We start from the raw sequence: 22,123 nt of genomic DNA, 5'->3' as shown, positions 1-22,123 counted from the left end.
GAACAGTGTCTGTTTTCCTTCCTGCACATTCCTTGTCTCTGTAAAATATATATTTCAATAGTTTAAAAAGTTCTTGTCTTGTAATTAGGTTTGTTGTGTTTTCCTGTCCTCTTAGACATTTGTCTTTTTCTTGGAAGGTAGCATGGAGCAGGGAAGTTCCTGAATTTATATGTAAATAATAACTATTTGCATTGTCAGCCATCAAATTCCTTCAGAGATTGTTGGAGTAGGAATATTTTGAAATAGAAGATAAACTCCTGTTGTGCCTAGATAAAGGAGTGCCAATTGAAAGTAGGGGCTTTTGATTCTCATGAAGATGGACTGTTGTAGATCCACCCCTGGTGATTGGCTCCTCACCTTGTTTCTCCATTGCTTCAAAGTCTGCCTAGTACAATTATGGTATATTATCTCTCTATCTCTCTCTCTCTTTTTTTTTTTTAATCAATTTGTCATTTTTGAACATTTCTCATTGTTGAACTCTGTACAGTTTGTTTTTGTAAAATGGGTGTAATAAAATTGCCTCAGGTTTTTTATAGAGGTTTCTTAGCACTAATACAACAAATTTTGGTGAAGTAGTGGTCATTCTGATTCTTCACCAAGCTTGCATTGCTTACTTGAAAACAAGTTATAAATATTTGCAGAAGAGGTACTCTGTACAATGATTATAATTTGCTATGTGATCTCCCAATTGTCCTGGCATACTTTTCCTGCAAACTGGTACAGTGAGCCACAAGTACTTTCTGTAACTTCTGTTATTTCTTTTACCATGTTGTATGTGGCAGTAGAATATTAGTAATGAATAATATGTATGGAATATCAGCATCAGCTCACTGAGGTGTGCTGCTGGTACAAACATTGGCTCTATATGTAATGCCAGCATTCCTTCACATGTTCTCTTTGATCATTCTGACATGGTTATTCCTTATGACCATCTGCCTTTTTTATTCCAATTTACGTTTGTTAGCATCCAGATTAAATGATAACATTTTGGTAGGACAAGAATTTTGTAGGACAGATAGTGTTACTGTAGCTATGCAGTTTTGCAGTGTTATTTTCTTTCCCCATTCCAGAGAACTTCAGGCACAGGAAACTTTACAGAATGGGCAGCTAGGATGTGGTGAAGGCATTCCAGATCTGCAACCAGGGAATTTAGCAAGTCAAGCAATGATTGAGAAGATCCTTAGTGAAGATCCAAGATGGCAGGGTAATGTTACCCTGTCTCCTTTCTCTGTTTCCTTGATGGTGTTTGATCCAATTTGTTGATCCTGGGTCTAAACCTGGGAGACATTCAGAAGTCTTTTTTGTAATAGAGTAAAAAATCGGTTTATATAAGTAATATAGATATTTATGAACATTTTTATACAATCTGTCACGTTTATATTGAGATTGTAAATTGAAAATGTTTTGAAAATGTTTTAACTTGTCTCAGTTAATGCCAATACTGCTAATTTGTGTTAATTGAAAAAATATTCATAAAGGGGAGTAGGAGTTCTGGCTTGTGCTTAGTAATAATGATCAGAGACTTTGTTTTTCAACTCATTAATTGAGTAGTTAACAAACCTTTGTTCTTTGCTGAGATTGACTAATGGGAATGAAGCAGAATGTTAAATAGAAAATTGGAGGAGAGTATTCAGATGCGAGTGTCTTGAAAACATTATACATTGGATTGCTTAAAATCAATTGTCTTGGTTTTATTAAGATTTTCAAGTTTGGTTTTCATTTGCTTCTTACATTGCCAAAGACGTTAATATCAATTGCATGTTATTAGATCTCTTGTCCAAGTTTTACTGTGGAAAAGACTGCAGGATACAGTTACTGTCCATGCAGGAAATTTTGAAACTAGCAGGAGGACAGCAGGAAGAGGTGTGAAGATACTGTGTCTGAGGAAGTGTCCCTGCTTTATTTTTATTTTTTTATTCTGATAGAGGATGAATTCAGTTATTTAAGTACTAAAATCTATAGACTGTAGTTGTTAGCTTTAGATTAAAAAAAAATGGAATATTTTGGTGCAGGAAAGTAAAAAATAAAGAAAAATACAGCAAAATTAACCAACTACAAGCATTTTTACTGTATCCTTTGCATTGCTACAGGGTTATGTTATGTAATACTGTGTGACTTCTTTCAATCCTACTAAGTGTGGTGAGGTTGCATGTAATTGCTAGAGACTGAAAATAATCCTCCAGCTGGTGATTTCAGCTTTATTTTCCTGAGTTTTAAATGGAACTATTGAAAAGGACTGAAGGAAACACAGACTCTGTGATACTCTGATCAGTAATCCTTGCTATTTTAAAGTACTCTGTTAATGACTCCGAGAATGCTTTTTCAGCTTGTTTTCCACAAATTTTGAAGGAATCTTGCTGTACTTGTTTTTGAGAACAACTCAGAGTGGAAGGTTTGCTAAAGTCAAGATACATAGTAGTGATTGCTTCTGTTATACCCGAAACCATTTTTGTTCCTTAGAAAGAAATTAGGTTGATTTGGCATATTTAACTCTTCACAAACCCATGCTGACAATTAGCCAAATTTTGCCTTCTAATTTATTCGTTTGCTCCATTGTTTTTCTGTTTCTACACAGAACCTTTTTTCACATCCTAATTCCTCCTTACTGCAACCAAAGATGTGGATAAAGGCACAGGGGTTGAAAAGAGGCTCTAGAATATATCCAGGAAGATTTCAGTGGCTAGTCTTAGTATGCCTTATCATGAAAGAAGTTTTGGTGAAACAAGGACTGTCAGTGCTAAACTTAAGAAAAGACGTAGATATAAACCTTGAAATGGTTTCAGTGTTTGTCTTACTAAAACGAGTGGTATAGCTTAAGGTTTTCGTTTTCAAAATGTTGAATAGAAATAATGAGAATTTCTGGATAGTTTCTCTACCAGGCTTGGTTGTTCTTTATTTGTGTACTTTATTGTGCAGTTGCTATAGAATATAAATGTGATGAAGATTTGTTTACATGGAAGTTGGACTTGTATTTCAGAAAATGCTGATCTTAATTGGTTTTGTAAGGATGGATGAGTCTGTGATTCATAACTTCTTTTACAAAACAGAGTGATTCCTAAGCAAACTCGAGGCCCTCGGAATACAAAATTTAGTTGTTTATTTCTCTTAATTTTTGACTGTTTACAGACACAAATTTTGTATTAGCTGGCTACAAGACAGAGCAATGCACAAAGCCACCCCGACTCTGCCGCCAGGGGTACGCATGTCCCCACTATCACAACAGTCGAGATAGAAGACGGAATCCCAGGAAATTCAAATACAGGTACCTACATATTTAGAATACACTTTTTGGTCAGTCAAGACAGTTGTTACTGGACTAGTTTGTTTGGGTTCTTATGCTATGGGTATTCCCAATGGAATAAAAGCATCTCTTTCCCAGTAGCCTTGCTATTTGTTTTCTTTTTTCATTTATTTCTGTGTGGGGAAAAAAATCATCTGTTCAGAATGTTCAGTCACTTCTGAAGAATAAAAACATTAAATGGTAATAAAAAATGTTCTGTTTTTCGAGTGAAGAATGAAAACTCTTAACTTTTGGCAAAAATTAAGAGTCACCAGGTGATACCTTCTTTGTTGGGAAAAGGCTAGATACGATTTCTGGCTTTCTTCTGTTTTCACTCCTAAGATTTTCTGTTTCTGAGCAGTACTCTTAGGACCAAACTTTTCTGCATCTCTTTGCTTAGTTTTACAAAGAGCCTGTCGTTCTGAAACGTTGGTTTCTTTGTTTTTTTGGTGTTCTATCATGCTGTGTTATAGGCTTCAGAATTGATAGGTTTTGCTTGACAATCTCAGTACTGTCCATAAATGTCACCAGACAGAAGAAAGCTGGATTGCTACTTCTCCTTCTGTCTGAGACAAAAGCTGATCCCTCTCAGAATTTACAACTCCATAGGTCCCAGAAGATAAGCTCCTCAAATTTAATGGGAAATTGCTTGAGAATTCTGCTAGGGATTAGATAGAAACATGCTCTGGGCATCGTTTGTTTCTAGGTCTACTCCTTGCCCCAATGTAAAACATGCAGATGAATGGGGTGAACCTTCAAGGTGTGAAAGTGGGGATAGCTGTCAATACTGTCATTCTCGTACAGAGCAGCAGTTTCATCCTGAGGTAAGAAATGAGCTTCTTCTTACTTTTGGTGATTTTAAATTTATTATGTACTTGAGTATCTATTAAAGATGATACATGTGAAAAATACTTAACATTTGGAGAGAAAAGTCATGCAACACTTCCAGTTGTTGAATTATTGGTTTAAGCAAAATTTGCTGAGAATATTTATTTTACTGCTGTCGTTTTCACTGATAGACATTTTTGTTATACTGCTTACTAAAATTGAATTAGTATTCGCTGCAGTATTTGGGTGCTTTTAATCTTATAACTGGATTGGCTTTTTACATTATTCATATGAAAACCCTTTTTCATGTTCATTGCCCATATATAAGATTTGGACATAAATTTTACCTAACTTTCAGATTCAGTAATAGTTACATTTGTTCAATAACTTGGGACAAATTACAATTTTGAATATTGTTCAAAGCTGTATTGCACAAGAATCTGAATAGCTCAGGAGAAAGTGGAAAGAGTAGTGACTCTTACTACTGGCTGAATTAAGGCACTCCAGCAAAAGGATATGAATTTAGATTCCTCTGTAGGTATACTCACTGTAACTTTGCTGGATACTTGAGCATAAAAATGAAGTGCTAGGGAAGAGAGCAGTGCCACATTATCTGCTGAGATTTAAATATTTTGCAGTGCTAGGAAGGGATTAAATTTTCCAGATAATGGAGGAAAAAAAAGCATGATACTGAAAGTACATGTTATGTGAGAAGCTTCCTGTACAGTATTTTGTATTTATTTGGGATTTGGGACCTTGGAATGGGCATAAAGAATTCACAGCAGAATATTGCTTGCATTAGGAAATTCAAAGCTTAATAAGTTATAAGCAAAAACCATTCAAGTAGTTGCTATTTTCTCTTCCAATTATGAAGACTTTTCAAGTAATCTCAAGAGCATACCACTCTAAAATAAACTCAGAATACTGACTCTAAGGTTTTTTCAAACTCTTCCTTATCACATGTTCCCTATCAGGTTACTTGTTCCTCTTTATATTAGGTAGGTGTTTACTATCTCCACTCCTGAGATACCACTCCAGAATTTCTCTATCCTTACTGATTGCTAGAGATTTTACAGTATGAAGTTATTGCAGATTATCTAATTTCTTCCACGTTATATTCCATCCCTTTTCTGTAATAGTGGCATCTTCCTGATTAGTATAACTATCATACTTTATATTATGACAAAGCTATTAATAAAAATACTAAAATAAGTCACAAGGCTGAGGCTTGAGTTGTGATGCCTATCTTGTCTGCTGCCTTCCTTCTTGTCATTGTCATCTACCCATTTGTTTAACAGCAGATAACATTGGTAATAGTCATAATTTTCATTATCTGAATTGATTACTGTTACCACATTGTTTATTGATGTCTTAATAGAATGACCACTTCTTCATTTTAGAGAAGAATCTTTGATTTATTGAAGTTCTGTGAGTCTACCATGACAGGCCTTTGCCAAATGTACCTTTAAGTTTATTCCATTTCTTTCTGTCTTTAATTAAATTATGACAGAATAATTGGTGGACTCACAGTGGTCTGAATCAACTGTTTGCTCTTCTCAAACTTAATGGGTGCTGTACCTAATCTACCTCAGCCATATGTAGTGCTTTAGACGTGAATTTTAGTAAAAGTATGTGCCAACTGGAGCTGTTTTATATGCCAGTTCTTTAAAAACTCTCACATAACAATTGCCTGATTCATTTCCTGGCCCTGAAACAAAGGCAGTGTGCTCCCACATCAGCTGTAGTGGATCGCATCAGTATTTGTCTGTCTTTATTTCCATTAGCTGTTCTTAGCTAGTTCTTAGTGTTTGCTGTGTGTTCTGTAACATTGCTGTGTGTGGGTGATGTGGCCATCTCCAGAACCAGTGCCAGCTCTCCCCCCAATAATCTTTTGATTTTATTTACATCTTCTTACAATAGTAGTATTTATCGGAAGGCATTTTTCACACCTCTGTATCACACAGGATTAGGAATGATTTTGAGATTAGGACCACTAATTATGACTCAGCTTGTAGGTTTTTCTTTTGTTGGAACCATCTGGAATTCAGTACTTCTTTTTCCTTCTGCATAATAAATGTAACATACACAGAGTTGGGGCTTTTATGTTTACCAGTAATCAGAGTACAAGAAGAGAAGGATCCAACTTCTTCTCCTGGTTCAGATATGGTGTCCACAAATCACTCCTTTTGTGTTTTGCAATGCCTTTGATAGCTCCCAGTGAAATTGGTAGAAAGATGAGTCCCACTGCTCTGTTTGTAGAGTGTGTACTTGGGGTGATTACTTCTCTGTGCTGGGGGTGTTTCGTCTCCTATTCAGTGTTCAAGGAAACATGAATTATTTCTATAGTAATCAGTAATGGCACTAATTTTGTGATTTAACATCTTACTCTAGTCTGTTGGGTGGTCTTTGGTTGTTATGCATGAGCTAGTAATGAATATAAGGAATTAATTTTTCAGCTTCAATTAAAATCATTTGTGAGAGAGGTTTATCAAATATGCTTAAAATTAACTCTAAAACAGAGGTTTGTTTTTTTTTTAACTTCTGAGCATATAGTTTTATTTTTCATGTTTGTTCTAAAGCATGAGTCCAAGGAGCACTCTTTTACACAGCATACCCTAGTGTGCCAGGGCTTGGGGAACCACTGCCATTTGCTGTAGATCTGCAAATTCCTGGAATTAATTATCAGAAGAATCTGTCTGCTTTCCAATAGGTTCTTGCTTTTCTGATGTCTGCATTGTTCTAGTATGTCAGCTTTGTCCAAGCCATGTGAAATACAAAGATAAGTGAGATCCTGTTAGAGCAGGAAACTACTCCTGGATCTTATGTGCAACTTACAGCATGGTTGCTGTCCTCAACAGCCAGTGCTGCTTCAGTTCTCACATGCCTCACATTAGAGAAAGACATTTTAACGTTAGGAAGATTTGAATATTAGAGATGTATTTTGCTTTTTTTCTTGAGCCATTCTAGTATATATATCATTTCTCCTGTGAAATTTCTTACAGTGGTGTAAATGACTTTGAAAATTTGTTTTCAAAAAAACACTTTTCTAAAATACTGTTGTGAATATTCTTACACAGAATGAAGTTAGGATTCTGCTGTTTGAGGTTTCATTTCTTACTATTCTGCTCTCCTGTTTGATTTAAAAAATGCAAGAACTGAATTTTCTGAGAAAACTGTATTAAATATATTGCTACTAAATATTAAGAACTTTTCATTTAAAGGTTTTTCTGTCCGTTTTGTTGCTTGGTGGGAAATATTCTTTGGTTAATCACACTTGTGTTTTGTTTAGATATATAAATCTACAAAGTGCAATGATATGCGCCAGACAGGTTACTGCCCTCGTGGTCCGTTTTGTGCATTTGCACATGGTGAAGGTAAGGAAGAGAATTATTATTTTCTGTCAGTGTTATTTCTAAGCACATTTAGCAGAAGTGACATAAAGCCCTTCATTTTAATGAGCAAATGGCAGTTGATGTTGCTTGTTTTTAGAAATTCATTCCATATTTTCCAAATATGACACTGTTAAGCTAGCTAGCTGAATTTGCATCAGTTTTGCAGCAGGATTAAGCAGGAAGTTTTCCTTACAAATGCAGCTTGTCCCTATGCTAGGGAATGTATACCTGTCTGACTTTTGTAAATACATTAGTTGTCCTATTGAAACTACAGTAGTTAACTTCAAAATTAATAAAGATCTGACACCAGCTTACTGTTAACTGCTGAAGAGCAGGATTAGAGAGCCAAGCAATTCTGGAACACTCCAGATTTCTGTGATGCCATAAGTAATGTCAGTGTTTGTGTCCAGGCAAATGTGATGTTCTGTTTATTGCATTACTTACCTATAGCCCTAGTTGTGTACATGAACCCTTCCCACCATTCATACCTTTCTTAGCATCTTGTACCATTCTGTGCTGAACTGGCTTGGGGAGGCACGGGTTCTCCATAGTAGTCTTCCTGCTCTTCCCTCAGTGAGTTCTTCACAGTCAGCTGACATATTTTTTTGTTTGTTTTCTTTTTTTCTTCTTCCTTATTTCTTAAGGCCGTGATGAATTTTACTATTCCTCCAAGACAGGTTTTCAGTAGCTTCAGTGATGCCCATAGGAGAGGCCACCATGTGAGACTGCTGCTGTTTTATCAGTTGTGACCTCCTACCACATCTATAGGTCTCTGTGGAAATACAGTTAAACACTGTCCTGTTTGCTCTTAGAAGAAATCAGAATGGTTGTAGAAGCAAACGTTTCAAATGTAATGTGTTTCTCTCACTTACTGTTAATAGGCAGAATAGCAAAATCTAATAATGCTGTTCTTCCTTTACTCCTTGGAGAGAGATAAGAGATTGTTTGTTTGTTTGTTGAAATCCTTGGAAGGCACTCTTACACTACCCTCTTATGGTCCTACATCTACTTAACGTTATTTACAGAATACTAGAGGAGCATGTGGTTATGCCAGGGAAAGACAAGTCATGAAGATGTAAGAAAGAGTAGGAACCAAACAGTGCCTTTCCTGTGACGGCGTGAGGTTTGGCTGGACATAAGTTGACCACATAGTAAGAAATCGATGGAGTTTTGATAAATGAAGTGCTAGGTAGAAAAAATCTGCACCATTGAAAACAGTTCTCACCTACACAATCTCCAGTGAAGAAGAGATCTCACACTTGTCCTGTTTCTGGCTACAGCTTGCACATCCATACACTGTAGCAGAGCTACTTACTGTTCCTGGGGGAGAAATGTTCACATCTGATTTCTAAATAGTAGCTTACTTTTACCCCTTCAGAAATGCATTAGTGGCAAGAGATGAAAGAAATCTTGCAGGATTTGTCGGGTTTAAGAGATTTTTTCTCAGTCCTGACTCCTTTACTTTGATGTTTTGTATGCATGAATTATGAAGGGAGGAATGTCATTAAACGTAATTGCTTACTAAAGTAAACATTTTTTGTTAACTAATCACTTGTTTGTAAAACTTGGAAGACTAAATCTCCTTAACGAGTTAAATTTCAAGAATCAAATATCTGAGAAAGTTTAAGAAAATACCCTTTAGGAAATTGGGAAGGAATGGTTTATTTACTTTGAGATGAATTTTCTGGTATGAAAATTAACAAGTAATCAATTGTAATTTGCATCTAAGTTCAAGTTAATAAATTTTAATAATTAAAGTTTTAATAATTGAAGTGAATAATTTTTAAGTTAATAAATTTTCTCAAAGGTTTATATTCAGTTTTAACTGAAGTAGTGCAAGAAAAGCTTATCTTTACATTTTTTATTATTAAGTAAGTGGTTCTAGACTGGAGAGAGGAGGAAAAAAAATAGCAAATTCAGTACCAACCTGGTAATTATGATGCTATTACTTTTCAGTCAAGCCAGGTGCTCACCTGTTTGCAACAGACAGCGTAGGAATGGCAAATGAATGGAGCAGCAGTCTGAGTGCCTCAAACAGCATTACAAGTAACAGCGGGCAGTCTGGAAATGTAAGTGTAAATCTGTTTGTAAAAGCTAGTACTGATCATCACTCTGCCAATATATAATTATTTCTTAAATTTCTCTTCTTTGTTTCTTTGTACTTCAACAAAAGAGAAAAATAACAGCTATTAAATGTCAGGTGGTAATATTTAACTGGTTTTGAAAACTTAAATGGAATGTCTGCTCTGGAAACCAGACTTAATTATGTATGACTTGTATTTTCTGTCCTTGTTTTTCTCTGTGTAGTTGTTATGACTCCTGGCTTGCTTTCTTGTAGCTTCATATTCCTGTCCTTCAATAATAAAGATAACCAGTGTGCCAGTGTGTTAGCTTATGTTAGCCCCAGTGCAGAGGTCTGCTGACTATGAGGTTCTGAGAGAGGTTTGTTGGTTTTTTTGGGAAGTTTCCTTTTTATTTAGGAGGCCTGCTGTTGCTGCTAGGGTTCCAGACCTTTCAGGAGAGATTCATGAAAGCACCTCTTCTTCCAGAAGCTTCTTAGCCTGTATTGAATGGTTTAGTTAACCATTCTAATGTGCCTGCCAGCCACAAGAAATCTTCCATATGCATGCATTTTTCTATTAGAGTCATTGGGGTCCTGATTAATGTGGTGTGTATTTTCCATTCTGTTTTCACTGAGACCACATGTACTACTGTTCAAGTGTGGAAATGCAAAAGTTGTCCCCTTTCCTGTACTTTCTCCTTGAAGTCTGATTGCAGGTGACTGCAAAAGATGTCTGACATAATGTCATGCCACTCTTTCACCTGCACTTCGGTTATATTTTTTTCTGAATTTTCAATTCCTGTTTTCTTATTACCAGTTTGGTCTCCTGTCTTAGGTATTTAATTAATTTTTTTTTTTAACGTTATTACATCCACCATTAGCATCTGCTGTGACCTGGTTTCTAGTAATGTTTATGTAGTCAGTGTCTACTTTCCTTCCTTCCCTTCCTGCGCAGTTATAACATTTCTCTGATTGTGAGTGAGTTGTTTAACTGTGTGATGCCTATTGGAATCCTGCATGATCTGATTAAAATACTTGAACATTCTTTGGAGCATTAGAGTAACATTAATGGTTGAAATTTACAAACAGGGACTGTGATGCTTTTTGCCAGTGTCCTGTGTGTGTTTTATTTTTTTTAAATTGTTTGGCTTGATCCAGGTGAGTTCTTTGGAAGTGTGAAATGTATAAAGCTTGCATCAAAATTTAAATAAAAAATACAGAATTGAATGGAAGTCGTGGCGTTAAGAAAGCAAGTATACCTTTATTGTATATATATTTCCATTAAGAGGAGTAATTTCTGCCTAAGTCATTTTGTGCACAGAGACAAATTACAATAGTTCTGAGTTCACTTTTGTCATCCAGTACTTTATTTCAGCTTATACCAAAAATATATACAAATATGCTGAAGTTAGCTTTGTACTAAGAAAAAGGTGACATTAATTTATAATTTCAAGTAGTTGTGTTCTGAAGGGAGAAAAGTGCTACAGAATATATTAGATGCTGTTTTCTGTCTTCTACAGATTTCCTGTTCTTCAAGTCCACCTGTAACATCAGGTTCTGGTAGCAGTAGTTCTTTGTCACCCCTTGGACCGCTCTGTAGACAGAGATCATTAGCAAACGGTGCTGTGTGTTCGGAGTCTAGCACTTCAGGTGTTTCTTCACCAACATCTAGCTATCCTAAGGCACCAGGGTTTGAACGAGAGGATCAGGTATGTGAATAATATGGGTCTAGAAGTACAAATACAATCTTAAATAATTAGATTAAACAGAAAATGTTCTCTATCTCCTGTATCTACAGTGATTTTTTTTTATACTATTGAACACAAAGTCAGGAATGCATTCCTGTAGTGAGCTAAAAACTGTATCGAATTGCATTTGTCAGAGACTGAGAATACTCACTGAAGTTCAGCTGCATGCAGTAAATCATAATTTTGCAGGAATGCAATGGTGGTTTTTAACCCCATGTTGCCAAGAACAAATGAAGATAACTGAAGAAACCCAAACATAGCTAGATTTGGTAGGGTTCCGTTTTATTTTTTTGTTGGAAAGTAATGGTGAAAATATGCATTAATTTCTGCCTGTTTAGACTGTTTATGAGTTCTGAAATTTATTTCATCTGAGTAAGTTCATTCTGCATATGCTGCAGACAAGTTCGCTGCTGAGACAGATGAGTGATAAAATAGCTTGATCCTCTTGAACAAAGAGAGCTTGAGAAAGGAAGAGAGAGATCTGTGGCATTAGAAGTGAAGGAGGGCTGCTGAAATTGAAGTTGGTGAGAAGTTATAATCCTTAGGGTGGGGGGAAGGGAGAAAAATGCTCAGGACAACTGGGAGAAGGGAAGACTGATATTTTTCACACACATGAAGCAGCTGTGGTGACTGGTGAGAGAAAAACTAAGCCAAGGGTTTACCTAGTGTAGAAAAGTGTCTCTGTACTGTAACAGTGGTAATTGTCAAAAAGGAACGGTTTTGAAAAAGAAAGTCCAATGGCACAGAGCTGTGCTCATCAGTTGTCTTGCTAAACTGTGATTTGTCAGGAATGGTTTCTGTATCCCAAGATGCACAGGGAAGTGCAGAAGTAAAAACCAGAAGAGGAACAAAAGGAAGAGAAGGGGTTTTTGTGGATGATAAAGTATTGTAGTTGATGGTAAAAACCTCATTACAGTGAAGTTCTCCAGGCATGGTCACTTTCTTGAACGTTGATGTTCAGCCAGACTGTAAATTAGAGGTCTGGTTATTTTGACAAGAAAGATTTCTAGCTCCCACTGTGGCGATTAAAGGATGGGTGATCAAATGCTATGGAAGTAACAGTACCAAATAAATGGCTGCTTTCAGGAGGTAAGTCAGCATTCACTGAGAAACAGTATAACATTGGTGAAAGTCAGTGTGTAACGTGCTGCTACAGAGCATGCTTCTCAGCAGCAAAGAAGTCATACTTACATTTTACTGGCCATGTTGGCTATGCCTGGAAAGGAGGCAGTGATTTGTTTATCAACTGAAAAGAAAATGTGGAGTGATGGGAGGCATAGAGGAAATGAGTCTGTGTCTGAGTGATAGGGAGCATTCACTACAAGACAGATCAGAAATCTCTCAAAGGAAAAAAAGAACAAACACAGAACTGCTCAAAGGCAGCAGAAATAACTCTTCTTCCTAAAGAGACAGAGAGGACCATGCAGTATACTGTGATTCAAGAAATCACTTTGAAAAGAACAGAAATACTTTTGATCCTGCTCTGCAAGAACAGAGTGGCAGAGAAAGTACTTACAGCTCCTTTTTATGAACGTATGTCTCAGTGCTTTTAAAAGTGACTTTATTTCAAAATGGTGTTCAAGTAAAATCTGCCTTTATATTTGAATTGTTTTTTGTTCATTATTTGTAGCACAATTACTTAAAGAGAAAATGCAAGCAGTTCAGCTGAAAATTCGGGCTAACTCAGGCTTCCATCCCCCCCAACCTCTTGGAGAAATAGTCAGCAGCTGGCGAGCACTCAGAACGTATTATTTCAGTCACATCATAATGCTAACAGGACTATTCAATTTTTTTTGCTAGAAATAATTTCTATGGGCTCCATCTATATGCTAATTTACTCTATGATCATTGATATTTAATTCTCCATATGGAACTGCAGGAAGGGAAATTAAGTCACCCTCTTTTTAAGAAATCATTACAGAGATGTATCTGACACTTCATGAGCTGATTATATATTTGTATCACTGACTCATTACATTCATGTATTTCATAATTTTTTCTTGTTTCAGGCAAAGCAGCGAAGCTTCTCAGCTGAGAATCAGCAGAAAAAAAATGAACAGGACAACAGTCAGGTATTGATGAAAGCTACACACTAACATTTTGTCCTTTTGGATTATTCTTTAAAGCAGTATCAAAATTCTGTGGTACTTGGCAAAATAGTCTGAAAAACATTTACAACCAGTGACAGGACCAGGGGTAATGGGCACAAATTGAAACACAGGACATTCAGTCTGAACATCAGGAAACTCTTCTTTACTATGAGGATGACTGAGCACTGGACCAGAGAGTGTGGAATCTCCCTCCTTGAGGTATTCAGAAGCTATGTGGGCACAGTCCTGGGCTGCCTTCTTTAAGTGGCCTTGCTTGACCAGGAGGGTTGGGCCAGGTGACCTCTGAAGGCCCCTTCCAGCCTCAGCCATTCGGTGGTTTTGCGGTGAAGGGTCTGAAAGTCAGGATGTATGAAGAGCAGCTGAAGTGTTTGTTGAGCCTAGGGAAGAGGAGGCTGAGAGGAGGTCTCAGTGGCCTACAGCTTCCTCACAAGGGGAGCAGAGGAGGAGGCACTGATCTCTCTGGGACCCAACGGGAGGGCATTTAGTAGTGACGGGAGGATCCAGTTGGGTATTAGGAAAAGGTTCTTCACTGTGAGGATGGTCATACACTGGAACAGTCTCCCCAGAACAGTGGTCACTGCACTAAGCCTGCTGGATTTCAAGAAGCATTCAAACAGTGCTCTGAGAAATATGATTTGAACTGTGAGAGTTAGGCTTGATGATCTTTGTGGGTCCCATCTGACTCAGGGTGTTATATGAGTTGTGTGAAGGAAGGTTTCAGCTAGGAAGAAGTAGCAGAGGTGTGTGCTGTGGGGTTTAGTTTCTCCCCTCTCTAAACTGAAGATCATTTTATGCACCAATTGCATTTGGATTAAATGGGAAATTTTGCAGAATAAAGAAATCTAGAATATAATTTGTATACAACCATATAATGGAATGGTACGGTTGGTCAATAGATATTTCCCTTTTTAAAAGGGTCATCAGGCTTCAGCTGGCTAACTGTGATTGTAGAGCTCATTTGAAGGTATTTAAATACCTTTTCTCTGAAAGCAGAATTTCCTTTTATGGTGGCAATATCCAACCACACTGGTAAATGATAAGGAAGGTTTCTTCTGGATTTCTTTCTGTTTGAATTAAAATAATTACTTCTGTAATAACACTGTATTTATTTCATGTGCTTACACATGTTTGTGTAAGTATACACACACAAATATACATACTCTTGTTTTTAGCAGAACCATCTCAGTGTTTTTTCAGTGGTTAACCCACTTGCTTCAAGTATAACTTCCAGTCTGGCCTCCAGTGTTGGATCAGATAGTTCATCTCCTACAACTGTCTCTATTATCAGCACCCAAACTCTCCCGTTCTATTCTGCTGGTAACACAGTTGAATCAGTTATAGGTAAGTCTGAACATTTACTCTCTGATTGTATGTAGTTTATTTTTCAAGTTCTTTTCATTTTAATGTAGGTACAGAAGAGAGTATTGGTAAAGACATTTGTATATACTCAACTTTATTATATTTAATTAAAAGCAATATCTGAGTCTTAAATTGAATATTTTTCCCCAAAAAAATCGTTGTTTTTCATAGGTTGTCCAGTGTAAGTGTAGGAATGAGTAAATGGGACATTTAAAATGGAACTTCTCATTGGTAGTGGACAGTGATTTTAGTAATGCATCTCACCACGTTCCTAGAAACAGAAGTGGTATCTCCTCAACTTGTGTTGGTGGGCTGCTCAGATTTGACTTTTTTTCTCTTTTGAGGTTACTTTAGCAGGTGCAGATACAGATTTTACTGTCTTCACAAGAAGACTGGAAAATAGGCAGACAAGAAAAATCTCCCATCTGCTTATTTGTCTGTTCAGGGGCAAAATCCTCTTTTTGTTCCCTTTACGGGCACCCGACCTGAAAGGACACAAAAAGGAGGAACCTTTTTTTTCTGGATACATGAGACAAATTCAGGAAATGCTCAATTCAAAAAATCTGCGTTACTAACCCAGAGCCTTTCCCTTAGTTCCAACCAGGAAGGCTTCTTATCTGGAAAATGTTAAAAGGAGATTTTAAATAAATAATAATTAGACACTGATTTTCTATCCAAGTTGCTAATAACAAAGGGGGAACTTGCACAGTAACTTCATGCACCAATTGCATTTGGAATAAATGGAAGGTGTGTTACTGCAAGCTATTCCTGCCAGACAAGGCAGATAATGTGAATAACCTGGTTTTGTTCTGAAATAAAAGACAAACACAAGAAAAGAAAGCAATCTCATTCACATGTATGGTGTTGCATGAAGGATGCTGAAACAGGTTCACATGCAGGAAGAGTGATTAGCAGGATCCACTGCTGATGGAACACAGTGGTGAGTGTCATTTACAGAGGAAAACAGAAATGTCAGAAGAGAGAGAGAAAGAAAGGACAGGGAAAGCTGTCTACAATGCCAGGTGAGAAAAGAAGTGGAAGTCAGGGCAGAGGAACATCCTTTCTTGGTCGTCCTGTCCAGCACGGTGGGCAGTTCCCTACCCCATAATTCTTTTCCCTTGTCAACTGTATTGGTGGTGTAGCTGTTTAACAAGATCATCCCAGAAGCCTTATTAGATCTTCCCAGTTAGGAAATTGTACTAGTGTTAATTGGAACACGCTTTGTCCAGTGGATGGTGCTGCATGCTGTTTGTTAAGCTGTGGAAACATCTTACAGTCAGGGGAAGGAAGAGGGGAGAAAGACAAAGATGATGCTCACACCAATGTGCTTTGGTTTCCTTGTGAATCTGCCATGACGATGCTCTTGGGATTTGCAGGTGCCAGGTGGTGAGAGTATGAGCATGAGAACAAGAGGAAACATTCTGCCCCAGTGGCTCCATGCAGGTTGAAGTGTTGTGAAAGAAAGACCTTCAGCTTTGTAAGAGACAAAGGCAAGGAAACATGTAGCAAGTTGCATGGAAAACCTGTTATGCAAGAGGGCTTTAAATCTGGGTTTCACAATAGCATTCAGGGCCACTGAAAGCCTTGAGCCATTGAAGAAGAGGATGCCATGCCCTCCTTTCCTTACTGTACTGTATAGAAGGGCTCTGTTTAGGCAGCTGTTTCCAAGAGATTATTGCTGCAAAACTTTAGAAGTCTCAGGCATATACTTTCAGGTCAAAATTACACTGTAGAGACAGCTTCCTTCCCCCAGCTTCTGGACATCAACCTGGTTTGTCAGTACTGCTGACAGATAAGGATTATTATTATTTGCGTGCAATTCCGTAAAGTTCTGTACTTTAGATCCAGGCCAGTAACTTTTCACACAGAGCTGTGTAAATTCTCAGCTGTCTTGTCTTTGAGGAGGGTGTCATTTTGTAGTGTATGGACTTGCTGTATTTTGTCCTGGACACATCATGCAGCTTCCTGCTGCACTCTGCTCTGCGCAGTGGGCTCACGGGTGCAGAAGTTCCATTCTGTGTGTTGCATTTGGAGCACTAAGGCTATGGAGTCAGTTAGATAACCTGGTCAGTGTTAGAAAATGCCTATACGTAATAATCCTGCATAAGTGATCCAAGTGATCCTTTCCTTTTCTCACTTTTAGTGCTTTTACAGCTGCCTCTGACTTCTGGCACATTTCCTGCAGTTCTCAGTGTTCAGGCTGTGAGAGGCTTCTGTCCAATTACTGAGGCTCTGAGAAATTCTTTCTGGATATTGTGGAAAGTTACACACAATGCAGTGTGTCTTTTACTTCTGTTTGTTCCTTATCAGCCCATTATGGCTTTGGGTTCAGTTTTTAATAATGATGTTTGGCATTAAATAGATTCTTTACAGAGGTGATTCACCATCACTGACTGCTGATGGTCCATTTCTTTCCTGTAAGATCAGTATTGTGCAGACTTTGTTCTTTTCCTGAACAGGAAAGCTTTAGTGAAAGTCTTTAACTTAAAGTGTTAAAGTTTAGCTTAAAGGACCACAACTTGTTAATTACATCCCTTCCTGTGGAGAAAAGTTAAGAGGAAGGAGAAAAAAATCTCTCTCCGTTTCCTGACATTTTATTAGGATGGGTCTATTAGAAAGTGTAAGAACTGTTTCATGTTGCCCCTCACATAGGCCTTGAAACGCCAGGCAGTTTAAGTCCCAATACTGCTTTTGACTTTTGCTCTATTTTAAAATATTGCACATTTTCTTAACGATTGTTCTGACCTTCCTTAACATCTGTATGCCATTACAGAACTCAGTTCGTTGCCCCCAAGGCAGACTGTACTAAGGGGCATTTGCAGTACCTTTTCTCAAGTACAATAACTGCTTTTATTCAGTAAGAAGAAATGTATTTATATAGGTATCTGCATTTTCTTTTTCCTCCTTTAGCTTCCACACAAGCACAACAGGTGACACAGATGTACTGAACATGTAGCATCGATACTTACCTGCACAGCTGAACAATCTATAATAGTTTACATAGAAGGTTTCCCAATTAGAAAACAGGGGCACTATCTTACTGTACATCCGTACTGTGCTTTAGGTCATGACCAGGCATTAAAGATTTTTACGGTGGAGATGTTAATAAAAATAATCCAAGTTTCCTCATTTCGGCCATCATGATGGTTACATGGATAACTGCTTAACACAATGTTCTGTTTAACAGGTTCAGCTTTAGATATACATTTTAACGGTGGGAATGTTGCATCCATAAATAGAGAGTTGGAAGATCAAGAAGCCAGTGACCTCGGATTAGCAAGTAAGGGCTTCAAACTGTAAAGTCAAACTACATAACACTAAAAGTAATTTTATTTCTTACCTTTCTGAGTTTTTACTCATCACAATAGTTACATGACTGTGGAGCAAGGTTCTCAGCTGTGTTCTTTCTGTTTCATTTTGGGATGTAGAGAGGTTGGACTGCTGTCATCCTGTCTCTTTTGGAAGGGGTCAGTCTATTAGGAGATTTTATAGCATGCCCACTGGGCCGTGGGCTGAAGAGCTGATGGAAGGACTGACTGCAGGCTGCAGGGCCAGCCCTACTGTGATACCTGGAGCAGCTCTTCCTGCTCTTTCTTCCCTGATGTCTGTGTTTGCAGGGATGTTTCTTATACCTTCTGTCTTACTCCTTGCTGCTGCGTGGCACTTTGCACTCCTGCATGTCTTCCCAGAAGCACCACCATTGCTGCTGGCTTGGGCCATGTGCTGCAGCAGGTCTGCACTGCTGCTGGGCCCGGGGCAGCCCCGGCCTCTCCTCACACACAGCCTTGCTACTCAGCACACTCGCTGACTGCACTGGGTGAAATCCTAGTGGATGTGAGGAATAATTCAAGTACCAGAAAAGAGATGGCTCTGTTACAGCTCCTAACAGTGTTTGCTTGGGGTCTTTGGCTCTTAAAGTTTGAGAGTTCTTACTGCACCAGATTTTTAAGCTCAACTGCCTTTACTGTGCTGCTTCCTTGCTTCGCCTGCAGACAGCGGTGTCATCGTTTGCTGCATCACCCATCTCTCTGGTCTGTCCTGTATGTTACACAGCTGCTCAGGATGCTGACTTTGCCAGCGCTTCCCGAGCATTCCCTGATACATTTTGAAGGCATTATAATGAGCGTTCCCATCTTCTGGTTTTTAAATATTTCCAAAAGGAGTGATGTTTCCTCTGATGACACAAATCCATCAGTTTTGAGCAAAACAGAAAATGACAATAATGACTTGTGCTTTTAAGTATAACTCATTTGACCGCTGTAATGCTATAACGGGATGAAGTACCATGGCAACAGTGAGGTGGCAAAGTCTGCAGCTGCAGCAGTGAGCACGAGCCCGAGCACAGCAGCCACGGTGCAGAAATGATGGAAAGGTGCTGTTTACCTTTACAAGGCCACAGGCAGGCAGGGATTTAAGGGTTGCCAACCCTTAAATGAGGTCTGGGAAGGGGTGAATCCTGGCTGCACTCATTGCGTGCACCTGAGCCCACCTGTGTTGGCCCTGCCTTCCCACCAGTGCCAGTCACTGCTTCAAGCTCTGACTTTGCATTTCCACTACAACTGCTTTATTTTCTTCAGAAAACGAGGTGATGTCATTTTTATTGCTACTCAGTAAAATCTTTGCAATAAATATTGAACAGTTTCCTGATCAGAAACATTCAGTGCATCTGTTGAGTTATTTAAGGAATTGCAAACTTAACTTACATTTTTTAATAAGTACTGAACTTTTATTATTCCTGTTATTTTGGAAAATTACAAACAGTACATTCATTTGATTATTACTTCATTTCAAACTTAGTTTTTATAGAGTTTGGTACATATGAAATCTACTGAACAAAGCTAAGTAGAAGAAAACAATTGAGGCATTTCTGATTATTCTGGAGTAAGACATTTTCGAGGTGTGGTCTCACCTTCTCCACTCTAGTTTTATGTATTAAAATAGAAAACAAATTTTTTCGTGCTCCTTTTAAGTTGCAGTCAGTTTGTCCACCTGCTTTAGTTGGCTGTAACTCAAAGTCACATAAACTGATCTGAAAAACAGTTTCCCTGTAACTGCAGATGATGGCACTACTTCTAAGTGTTGAGTTTTAAAATATGTTTTACAGTAGCAGGTAAGTAATATTTTCCATTAATGGAAGGTATTGGAATGTACAGTTGAACTTTAATCACTGTTGTATTATAATCCCTGCAGAGCTGTGTCCTGCTTTGGAACTGATCTCTATTTTTTTTTATTTTGTGCATGCATAAGTAAAAGATTACTGGAAAGTTCAGCACCTGTCAATTGTTCATTCCTCATCTTTACATTCATCATCATCCCTTTCAACCTCTCCACTCAATTCTCTTTCACAGTCGCTTTCTCAGTCTTTTGTTTCATCTGCTGTGGTTCCTCACCAGCAGCAGTCTCAGCCTTTGAAGTCAGAACAGAACGTATTAGGAACTTCTGCCTCTTCTCACAACTCTGTAGTTAAGTCGAAGGCTGCACTTCGTGCATTGTAAGAGGGGAATGGATGGCAGGTCGGGGGGGTTCAGCCCCAGGATTTGTGAATTCCCCTGGGCTTCATCTGGAAGACAAAGCCCGTTAAAATTGTTAACATTGCTGACAATGGCGTTAAATGAGGTTCGTGGGAGAGAGTTCAAGGAGTTAACTTTTCCTTCCTAGTGAAGGCAGAAAATTTCTTGGAAGAGGAGATATTGAAAGGGAAAGATTTATTAGGCAGCAAGAACACGTTCTAGCTACAACTTTTGCTGAAGGAAAATAGAGAGGAAGAACTAAAATGATGTTAAGAACTTCCAGAAGCAAAGCTTTTTGTATATAAATATACTCCCTCCATTTCTCCTACTGTGGACTGTGCTCTCTTTTATTAAAAGCAGCAGCAAAAAAAAGCACATGCTAAGTTTCCTGAGCTCCAGAAATATTTTCCAGACTTTTACGTTTCTGAAGATAGTAAATGAGTCTTGCAGGTAAAAGTATAACTTCAGCATTTGTGGTGCATTTACTTAGTTCTGCATGTGAAGCATTCTGCAGCAGGGTGTACAGACATTATTTTTTGTTTTACAGGTTTAAATGGTGCTACAGGCAGCATTTGGGACCTTGTAACTGCGAGTTTCTCTCCCAGCCCATCCCCAGTTCTAAGCAGTGGCACTGCCCCCTCAGTAAGCTCAAACAGCAGTGAGAACGAGCTAACCCGAGTTAGACAGGAACTTGATGATGCCAAGAGAAAACTCAAGCAGTGGGAAGAGTCTTGGCAACAAGTAAAACAGGTACTTTAATTCGTGGTACTATTACGTTTTCTCTGTATTTAATAAATGTGCACCTCCAGCTGTTTTTCCTTTTTACATGTTTTATTATCCTTGAACCCCATGATGTTTTTACAGTCTGTCAAGTGAATTGACATGGGTGATGTTCTTCCCATCCCCAAACGAAGCTGGCAGCAAAAAGGAAGCAGACTTTTTAGTGCTGAACAGCATTGTATCTCAGTGTAAAGTAACTAAAGACATAATTCCCTCCTGTACCTCTTCCAGGTACCATTGCCATTCCAGCACATTTCCTGTAGTCCTTTTCTTCCTCTCATATCATACTCTCTGTGACAAGGAGTAGTAAAGTAGTTCTGCTGCGTTCTGGCAGGTTCTAATGTCTCCTGACATTGAAATTGGAACACGTGTTCCACTCATAGAGCTTCAGAAATGCAGCAGTAGGATAAGTAGGGAAAAACATTAAATTGACCATAATCGCATTGTTCAGTCTAAAATTGGAAGTCACCTGCACCTTTGAAGGCTTTTGAATTTGCTCTTCCATTTTTAATGTAAAAAATAATTTTTCATACATTCTGTAAATCGTTTTCCCTCAGGCATGTGATGCATGGCAGAAAGAGGCTCAAGCAGCAAATGAACGTGCTGATGTTGCATCTGCTGACAAACAGCTCGCTCTCCAGAAGAAGGAAGCAGTGGAAAATAAATTAAAAAAGCTGAAGGTGCAATTAGCTGCCTGCCTGTCTACTGCTTTACCTTGCATGGAAAACTATGGAGACATTGAAAACATATCCCTGCCAAAGCTTCGTTCCTTACAGAGCCGGCTGCACTTAGATTTAGGAACAATAGATGAGGTGAGTTTCTTCATCTGTGTGACTATTTTTGCTTAACTGAAACTAACAGCTCAGTAAGCTTCAGTGAGATACGTATGCCAGGTTTAATTTCAGAGAGCATCATTGATCTCAGTGTTGAATCTTTCCTTTCTGGATTATATAATGTTCAACCTGATAGATTCTTCTAATTTTCTGATCAGCTTTCAGAATGAATGACGAGCGATTCACGAGGCTTTCTGATGGTGATTTAAACAGAAAAGAT

General features: G+C 38.2%; 1 protein-coding gene across 1 annotated transcript in view; it reads left to right on the top strand.

Annotated features, from left to right (window-relative positions):
* The window catches only part of UNKL (unk like zinc finger), a 129,435-nt gene that overhangs the window by 6,074 nt on the left and 101,238 nt on the right, over positions 1-22,123 (top strand). Inside the window, 13 exon segments of the mRNA XM_065732666.1 lie at positions 1,071-1,204; positions 3,127-3,262; positions 3,987-4,104; positions 7,398-7,482; positions 9,457-9,569; positions 11,083-11,271; positions 13,320-13,382; positions 14,597-14,762; positions 17,968-18,076; positions 20,028-20,060; positions 20,062-20,241; positions 20,836-21,040; positions 21,628-21,882. Of these exon segments, the coding sequence (XP_065588738.1) occupies positions 1,071-1,204; positions 3,127-3,262; positions 3,987-4,104; positions 7,398-7,482; positions 9,457-9,569; positions 11,083-11,271; positions 13,320-13,382; positions 14,597-14,762; positions 17,968-18,076; positions 20,028-20,060; positions 20,062-20,241; positions 20,836-21,040; positions 21,628-21,882 (1,786 nt within the window).

This window comes from Cyrtonyx montezumae, unplaced genomic scaffold, assembly GCF_038088225.1.
Source record: "Cyrtonyx montezumae isolate F1298 unplaced genomic scaffold, pur_monq_1.0 scaffold_16, whole genome shotgun sequence".
Lineage (NCBI taxonomy): Eukaryota > Metazoa > Chordata > Aves > Galliformes > Odontophoridae > Cyrtonyx > Cyrtonyx montezumae.
The sequence above is the reverse complement of the archived record's forward strand: the minus strand, read 5'-3'. Positions and strand labels throughout refer to the sequence as shown.